General features: G+C 44.6%; 1 protein-coding gene across 1 annotated transcript in view; it reads left to right on the top strand.

Annotated features, from left to right (window-relative positions):
• Nucleotides 1-1173: 1173 nt before the first annotated feature.
• Nucleotides 1174-8884, top strand: part of LOC104160701 (sperm-specific antigen 2-like) — a gene marked incomplete at both ends in the record, with an annotated part of 11206 nt that continues 3495 nt past the window's right edge. Inside the window, 6 exons of the mRNA XM_009698906.1 lie at nt 1174-1223; nt 2080-2136; nt 4867-4903; nt 6213-6311; nt 6833-7041; nt 7971-8665. Coding sequence (XP_009697208.1) covers nt 1174-1223; nt 2080-2136; nt 4867-4903; nt 6213-6311; nt 6833-7041; nt 7971-8665 — 1147 coding nt within the window. The remainder of the gene's footprint in view (nt 1224-2079; nt 2137-4866; nt 4904-6212; nt 6312-6832; nt 7042-7970; nt 8666-8884) is intronic.

Genomic DNA, 8884 nt, shown 5'->3' on the forward strand with positions numbered 1-8884 from the left:
AGACACGCAGAAGCCTGGGAGATCTGAGCCCCGACAGAGTTGTCCTGTCACCCGAAACACGCTGGTGCACCTGGATGCTCTGGCTGTTTGCCTTGGTGTCTCACCGTGGCAGGGCTTGGCTTTGCTTTGCAAAAGACACGTTGAAGTGAGCTTGCTCCCTATCAGCAGGCCACACATGGAAAGAGCAAACTCTTTTCAGAGGGGAAAGAAAAATAAGGTTGTGAAGTGTAAGATCTGTTAGAAAGCAGATGCAAACTTTCCTTGCTTAATTTGGCCATGGCACCAAAGCAAATACTGTATCAGAGCACTGTTTGCTTTCAGGTCTTTGGGCAGGTTTATGTGTTTGTCTAATTAAAAACCCAAATGAAACATGCATAGTATAGGCATATTAAATAATCTGCTTTCTCCTTTATGAGTATTATATTTCTGAATTTGTTTTGGACTTTGAGAGTTAGTGCTCCTCTACTTAATGGTGACAGGCCTTTGGTTAAACATGTTTCAGAGAGAAGATGTGGAAACATTCAGCCGGTGTCAACAGGGGTAGCGTGAACCCAGAGAGGGACTGGACCTGTCATTTGTGCGGTTTCTTCTGCTGCTTTTGGGCATCGTGAGATTCAGCAAATCCCCTGCCCTTCAGGGAGCAGCAATAAGAGGGTTCATCCAAATAACAGCCAGCATGAAGAGTCTGTAAAGTATCAGAACTGGCAAGTGACAGCTAACATAGCTGTCAAGATTTTGATCTTGTTCCTGATCACCAAATACAGCTTTTCACCCCTCTCTCCACGAAGTTTTAAATGTAGAAAAATGGCAACAGTTTTTGTTATAGAAATGAGATTGAATTAGTCCATTCAAAAACCTGTGCTCATTTTTTTCTGGGTGTGTTGCTGAGAAGCCTGTGATTTTCCTCGACAGAGGGCTGCTGACCCCAAAGCTTTGCCACTGCCTTTGAGCACCGCAGTTATTATTAACCTGTTTTGTTGTTTTTCTCTATAAGACGTATTTGTTCAGGGGGCTGGGGATTGTTTAGGAAGTTATTGCCAGTCCTCGGATGTTTGTGCTTTCTGGGGGCGGAGGGAGGGACAACTGCAGCTATCACAAGCCTGTTACACACTCTAAGGAAGGACATGAAGCAGCAAGTTTTTAAAGTAGTATTAATCTCTTCTGTGGTTTCAGAACGCCTCTGGGAGCCTCCCTGGATGAGCAAAGCAATCCTCTGTTGAAGGGTAAGGAAAGGCTTTACCTTTTACCTGAAATCTCTTTTGCTGGGAACTGTGTTTTCGTGGATGTTCACCTGAGACCTCGGCTCTTTAGCAGCGGCACAAACCACAGCCTAGTCGGCATTGCTGAATTATTCTCACTGTGAAGCAGTTGTGCCCAAGAAACTGGAGAAGGGGGAAAAGATCCTGAATAAGTCTTTCTGGAGAGTTTAGTAAGGCCTAAAAAAACCCCCAAAATGTGCAGAATGGGGAGACTGCAATTTCCTCTCCGAGCTGGCGAGCATTAGGCAGTCTCTGCCTCAAACAACTCTGGTTGCCACACCTGAAAATTTTACTATCTGAGCAGGTCTGAATACTGAAGTTCAAAGTACAGCGAGAATGTGCAGGTAGTGACAGGGTGCAGAGGAATTACTTGCTGTGCCTGGAGTCTTCGCTTCAACTCTTAATCCGGTACAGGGAGAGAGAGGGGAATGCCTAAGCTGGACTCAGACTCTGGATCTCCCTGGTAAGATGTCTGGAGGATAGATAACGTGGGAGCAGAAGGCACAGATGTGTTGGGTGGTACCTCCAGGTTCCCACTTGCAGTTAGCTTGCTTGCAGGTTGACTCAGGGATGTTTCTGAGCACAAAACTAAAGCAGTGTTGTAGTCGTTTTCTTTCAAAATTTTTTTTTCTGTGTTTTCAAATGTATCTTCTCACTTCTTGGTGCATTTTTCCTATATGAGTAACGCAGGGATTGTAAATATAGTCTGCTTATATCCTGTTGTATCAACTGAAATGTCTTGCTATTATCTTTAGTTAAGCTGTTGGAAAGAAAACACTGCAGCATTCTAGTTGTTGAACTGCTAACTGTATGTTTTCAGGCATGCTGGTGAAAAATGGAGGAAGTTTTGAAGATGACTTATCCCTGGGAGCCGAAGGTGGGTGTGGCAGGAAAAAAAAAATTACGTTCAGTCATCTGATTTTTATTTTGAAAGAGAGCATTTCCCTTCTGGTCGAAGGCAGTTAATAAAGCTGACTAGAAAATCATTATGAAGCACATAGAAAAATGCAGGAAGATTTGCTTTTTGAATTTACCAGACTATTGCTGGTGTTAAACATTCTGGTCTAACCTGAAGGTCAGAGGCAGCCCTGAATTTGCTTCTGTCTTCTCATTTTAATGCCCACAATGGCAACACAGCCTGGAGCACTCACTGAGGCTGTTAGAAAGTGGTTTCTCCTACTTGCTTTTCTTGTCCGTGGGTTACTCTTGGCAGCCGTGCATGCCCCACTTCCACTGAATCCCTTGGGAGTGGCATGTGCGGGCTTTTGAAAGGAGGAGTGAAATCCTGTCCGCCAAGAGGCAAACCCATTAAGGGCTAAGTGTTTTTAAAAATAAAAAGCACCAAAGCTGAATAAGTATTTTGGATCAGCCATGACATACACTTTGCTGTCGCTAGCTGCTTGCCTTTTCTTTCTCTTCCCTTTTTTAAAGGGAAGGAGATGTGGCTGTTCATGGTGGACTTCTTTGTAGGAAAAGACTTTTAGCCTCTCTGTGGACACCTCTAACCCATGATCAACAAAAGCTGTGGATCCTGTTCTAACAGCAGCGTCTTGAAATAAAATAGCAAAAAACTGTCTCACAAACCAGGTCCTAGGGTTATCTGCAGGATAAGGGATATAAGACAATATCTGTTTTCAGTGTAAACAAAACAAAACAAAACAAAACCAAACCAAAAAAGACAAAACCACTCCCCTGCCTTTAGCTTTTAATGTTTTTTGAGCTACAGCTTTTGCAAAGTGTCAGAACTTGTATAGTAGAAAGCCCTTTTTCCACAGCACTCTTACCAGTGGTGTCAAAGTAGTGGGACAGGGCCTGGAGGAAGGAAGTATCTTTAATTTTTAAAAATTCAAGACTTCTAAGGAAAACAGTTGATCTGATAATGACCTTGATCTGATGATGATGGAGAAGCAGTAAATTTCTTACTGCAATAGATTAAATAGGATTAAATTTTCTTTCTGACAGTCTTTTCCGCTTGTTACATTGCCTGCAGTACAAAGATTTCATAGGAAAAATTTCTTTGTAGTGACAATCCAAGCTCTGAGCATATGACCAAGAATACAAGAGTCAGTACATTTTAGAACATCGTGTCGTTTTTTTCTTTTCAAGTTTTTCCCCTTGTCATTCCCAAGGATTTCTGTTTTTTATGAGCCTTTAGCGCAATTTAGGCAAAAGGTGGTTTCCCTCCTTTTCAGATGACAAAGGTCCCAGTACTAGAATCACTGGTTGATTTGCCTGGGTAAGGAGGCGGGTGTTTCTGCTGGGCTTTGGTTCCCATCCGAGAACAAGGGGACAACAGAGCTGCTTGGAGACAACAACCCTGCCAGACAGACAGCCCCTTTGAGGCTGGTATGAATGGCCTGCCCTTGCGCGTCTGTGACTGCCTGCACCCAGATACAAGCCAGAGCCCCGTGTGAGTGGTACGGAGGGCATCGGGCAGGGTCCTGTAACCCCCTGCTAGGCTGTTAAAAGCCATGGTTTATCTGTTCAAACGAGTCGCCAGCTAATCTATATAGATAGGCTTACCTTCATATTGTAGACAAGAATATTAAAAAAAAGGTGCGGCTTCTGCGTTTTGTATACATTTAAGTTTTTTCGTGATGCCGCTGAAAAGAAGAGGGAGGTTGTGAGGTTTCTGTGTTTTGCTCTCAGTTGCTGACAGTGCTCCGCTGGCACAGTGAGTCGAGATGAAGGGTTTTTCTGGCAGCGCATTTGACATCACTTTGCTCTTTTCGTAGCTGATGCTGAGGGCTGCTGTAACATATGCACGCTCCTTGCCTGTTTCCTGGGGCGAGTTTGTTAATCTGGAGTCACCTCTTTGGGGAACCCATACTTTAAGTCTGGGACTCAACTCTCTGGCTTGACAGGGTGTTGATTTTCTGAAAGAATAATGCTTCCTGAGATGTTCCCGTGTGGAGCTGGGCCGATCCAGCTGCAGAAAGTGCCGACTTCCCTGATGGAGGCTGGTGACCAGGTACTTGGTACCGGCAGCCAGCCTCCCTCCAGAGCCCCCTCGACTCCGAGTGTGGCCACTGGTCCCATCAGCACCGCAGGCTTCACCTAGCCATTGCCCATGGGTTGCAGAGCTCAGGCAGCCGCGGCCCTGCCCCACTTCGAGAGCAGTCTGTGCTGATGAAAAGACTAATGAATATAGTCTCAGTACCTGGCCGTGGGGCCAGCTGCCCTTCTTATGTCCTTTACTTTCTCTACCAGAGCTATCTTCGCGTGCCCGCTTCTCCTCCTCCCTTTCACGCCCGGGAACAGCCCTGCAGCTGGTAATTGCATCTCCAATTGCAAAGCAATAAACAGTTTATATAACGATTACTAGCTTAACGCACGTTAAATTTCAAGTTAATGTGATTAATGACAGTATGTAAACGTGTGTCCATGTGAGATTTTATTTTAAACAGAGCCTGAATAAACCAGATCATCTTTATATTGGCTGTATACTAGACAATCTAACCTTGACAATCACATTTATATGGGAAGAGAAAAACCTGGCTTATGCGGCAGTATGGGTCAATGTGCTCGCTGCCTGCTTTTTCATAACGGTTGTGGGAAGTGTAATTCTGAAGAGGTCTGTGTGTAACTTCTTCTTGTTTCTCTACAGCTAATCATCTACGGAGTGATACCCAAATGGAAACATGGTAAACATCTTTTTTTATTTATTTACTTCGGAGAAATATTTACACTGGAGGGCAGTATAGGGAGGGAGAGGGGGCAGTGGAAGTTGTGGAGGCTACCTCAGAGCTAAAGCTCTTCTGCTCATGTCTGTTTACGTGAGAGGGAAGGAGAAGATCCAGATAACACAGAAACAGTCATTAGGAGATGCAGAAAAAAAAATGTAAATTTTTATTCTTCCAGCAGACATGATGTAGATTTTGGGGTAGCAGGAGGAAAGCAGTGAAATGACAAATCTAGGTAATGTAGTATGATTTACCTTCTTTGCCTGACTGATCCCTCACCATTTCAGAAATTTCAAGGGAAAATTAGTTTTACCTTTCAGAGCAGATGTCCTTTGGGAGTGGGGAAGAAAAGACTTTGAGAGAGGAAAGGCTGCTGCTTTACAGGGAGAGCTTCTAAATAAAATGTGCTGAAACTAAAACCCCATTGAGACTTCAGCAAATACCAGCACAACCCATGTGGGCAGCATCCTTGCCACTCCTCCTGAGCCGGGCTCTCTAAATCTGCTTTTAGGTGAATCCTCTGTCTTTTTTGGTTTCTCGGTGGTTGTTCTTGTGTGTGTGTGTATTAGATTTGCATGGTAAAATTCACCCTGAGAAAGTTTGTCCCCCAGAGAGGTTGGCAGTAACAGTATGTTTGAGGCCAAGGTACCATCTAATGCTGAGGCAGCTTCTCCAGATGCAGGGAGGAAATGGTTTGGGATTGGGAGAGAAACTGTCTGGCAGTCTGGGTTGGAGCTCGTCTTGCTCCATTTCTTCCAGCGTGGAGCCTCTTCAGCTTCTCCAGCCACCTCCGAGGCAGCTCGCAGCCTTGTGCTGCTGATGGGCGACAGCTGAGGGTGAGGGGTAGCTGGGTACCCGAGGCGTGGAGAGGTGGTCCTGCCATGGAGAGGTGGTCCTGCTGGAGGAGGCAGTGGCACAGGGAAGGCAGGGAACGGCAGGGCAGGGTGGCTCACCCAAGGCTGGGCTTCCTTGCTGGAGGGAGGGTGGGATTGTGGAGGGTGCAGCAGCAAGGGGAGATCAGGGATTTGTTTTCTCAGCTTGCATTTGCCTTCAAATTCTTACCGTCTACGTACGTTTTTACTGAGGCATCCCAAGGTTCACTTTTGTTATTGTATTTCAATAAATGACATGGCTAATATAAACCAGATAACACTGAAGGGGAAAAGAGAAATTCAGCAGCGCTGGAGGTTTAGCTCTCCTCTGAGACGGAGAATCGAGTCCCTAAACAAAAGAGGTTTATCGCAGGGATCTTCTCCGTTTGTGTTGACAGCAATGGTGTGCTGGCGAAGGAGAGGAGGCTGCAGTTCCACCAGAAGGGGAGAAGTATGAACTCCACCGGGTCTGGAAAAAGCAGTGCGACTGTTTCAAGGTAAAAGAGTACTATACTTTGAAGGTCGTGGCACAGTTCAGTGGAATTTGACTGCGTTTTGCTGGCAAAACTTACTTCTTCTGTTCCTCAGTTAAATGGACTTGGCTTGATTTATGTGCATTGTTGCATTTAGTAGCTGAGAAGGGAATTTTTATTTGGTTGCTTGAAAAACTGCTATTTGTTTTCAGTTGTGGTTTGCAGTAAATACTAACAAATGGGCCTAAACATTAGAAACATCTGAAATTTTAATGACATTTTAAAATCAGAGTTCTGCAGAATAAGGGCTGACTCTATAAGTTACGGGACTGGATCTGAGATGTGTCTGGGCCGATGACTCTGATGATGGGAACCAAAACTTTGGATACAGAGATCTCCACAATTATTTCCTAAAGTAGGCTGAGCTGTGGGAGTCAGAAGTTCAAGAGACCAAGCTGGCTGCTGGGCTGAATTAGCAGTCGGACAGAAGGGACTGGGTCTTAAAAGGAGACAAGTAGATAGTAAACATCTTTTCATTTGTCTAGTGTTTCTGAATTACTGGAGCTTTATGAGGAAGATCCTGAAGAAGTGCTCTATAACCTTGGCTTTGGAAGAGATGAACCAGATATTGCCTCAAAAATTCCATCGAGATTTTTTAATTCATCGTCATTTGCTAGAGGGATAGATATCAAAGTGTTTTTGAATGCCCAAATACAGCGCATGGAAGTGGAAAATCCGAATTTTGCTTTAACAAGTAAGTATGATTTTGAAGCAAAGTTTATTTTAAGTTTTTGAACTATGTAAACAACCCCAAAAGAAGGTGTATATCTAATATTCTGGCAAACTCCCTTTACAGCCTGAAGGCCAAATTCCATTCAGAATCCATAATAAAACTCTTGCTTGGTCTTAAATATGTCAAGAGGTGACCATCAGTGTTGTACACCTTGGGGTGAGGGGAAGGGGTTTATAGTGGGGGATGGAAATGAAAGGCATCCTTTAAGATATGCTGCCTTCTGGTTTGTATCATTCCTGTCTCTTGCTCCTAAGCTTGTCTTCTGTTGTAGCTTTAGAGCACTGAAACAAATAGCTATATCTGTCTGTTTCTTGTGTTATTCAGTATCGGGGTGGGATTTTTGAAAGCTGTCAGGAGCGACCTACTTCTGTCGTTGTTGAAATCTGGGCCAGTGTTTCTATGGACTTGGACAGGAGCTTTGTTAGGTCAGTAATGAGTGTTGCTGAAATGAGGGCATAGCTGAAATGTCCTCTTGTAGTTGTAGATGGAGAGAGCAATGTGAGTAACCCTTTTCTTCCTAGCACTTTGTAAATTAACTTGCACTTGCATATCTGTGTCCCTTTTTTACTTTGTGAAAGCTTTCCATGCTGTTCTTGTGCATTTAGTAAAGACTCTTGCAAAGATTTTTCCCTTTTTTCATATGGTGTGGTATTACTTTCGTGTTACAGGACTAGGCAGTGTTCAGTCAGCCTTTGCAGCCCTTGGTATAAATAGGAGATTTGGAGGAGGTAGGAGTGGGCAGAGGTTATGATGAGAATTCCCTGTTCAGATATGAAGAAAGAGCTGTCTCTGAGGATTCAAACCATCGTGTAAAGATGGATCAACAGGTCTGGGATGTGATGACAACAAACGTCCTTGTAAACTCTGGCTTACGTTTTGTTCTTGTGCAGGTCGTTTTCGTCAGATTGAAGTGCTTACTACTGTGGCCAATGCTTTTTCTTCTTTGTATTCTCAAGTCTCTGGGACTCCTTTGCAGAAAATTGGTAGTATGAATTCAGTGTCTTCCAGCAAAGAGGCATCCAGCCCTCCTCCGTTAAATCGCAGCAATACAGCCAGTCGGTTAATGAAGACCTTGTCAAAGCTCAATCTGTGCGGCACACAGCAAGCGGATGGTAGCGGCTGCTCAACTCCTTCACCTGTTGAGAAAGGGAAAAGTCCAGCTGAACCAGAGAGCGAAGAAAATGACGTTAAAAATGAATCTAAATTACCAAAATGCTCTAAAAAGAAGGACTCTCCCTCTTTTTTGGCTACCGTAAAGGAGGAGATAGCCAGTAGTCAGGCAAATGCTGTGGACATACATAAACCTGCAAACCTTCCTGCTGGGACTGGTGATAAGCGAGAGGGTACTGTGCCTACAGCAGATGTGCAAAGCAGCGGGTTGGCAAGTGCCCAGGATAGACCGTGTGAAGAATCTGGTCTTTTGGACTCGCCGGGCCTCAGCAGCAGTTCCAGTACATCCAACAGCAGCACCTCGACGCAGAGGCTGCCTGTGGCATCGCCAGGTAGAGACCCCTGCGCTCCCCTCGCAAACCCGTCCATAATGAATCTAATGCTGCAGCAGAAGGACTCCTTTGAGATGGAAGAGGTAGGTGGAGATGTATGACTTTGTTTTTGCATACAGTTTACATAACTTGCTGGCTGCCAGCAAAGGAATGTTCCCTCCTGTGTAGTTGACAGTGTTTTCTCCAGGAGTACTTTAAATTCTCCAAGTGATAGGACAGTTGTCGCTCTTGGTAGGCTGCTCAAGTTGATCCTCTTAAGGAAATAACTTCGTTGTGCTGCTGTTGTTGTTATTCCTGAGAGT

This window comes from Cariama cristata, unplaced genomic scaffold (genome assembly GCF_000690535.1).
Source record: "Cariama cristata isolate BGI_N322 unplaced genomic scaffold, ASM69053v1 scaffold43374, whole genome shotgun sequence".
Lineage (NCBI taxonomy): Eukaryota > Metazoa > Chordata > Aves > Cariamiformes > Cariamidae > Cariama > Cariama cristata.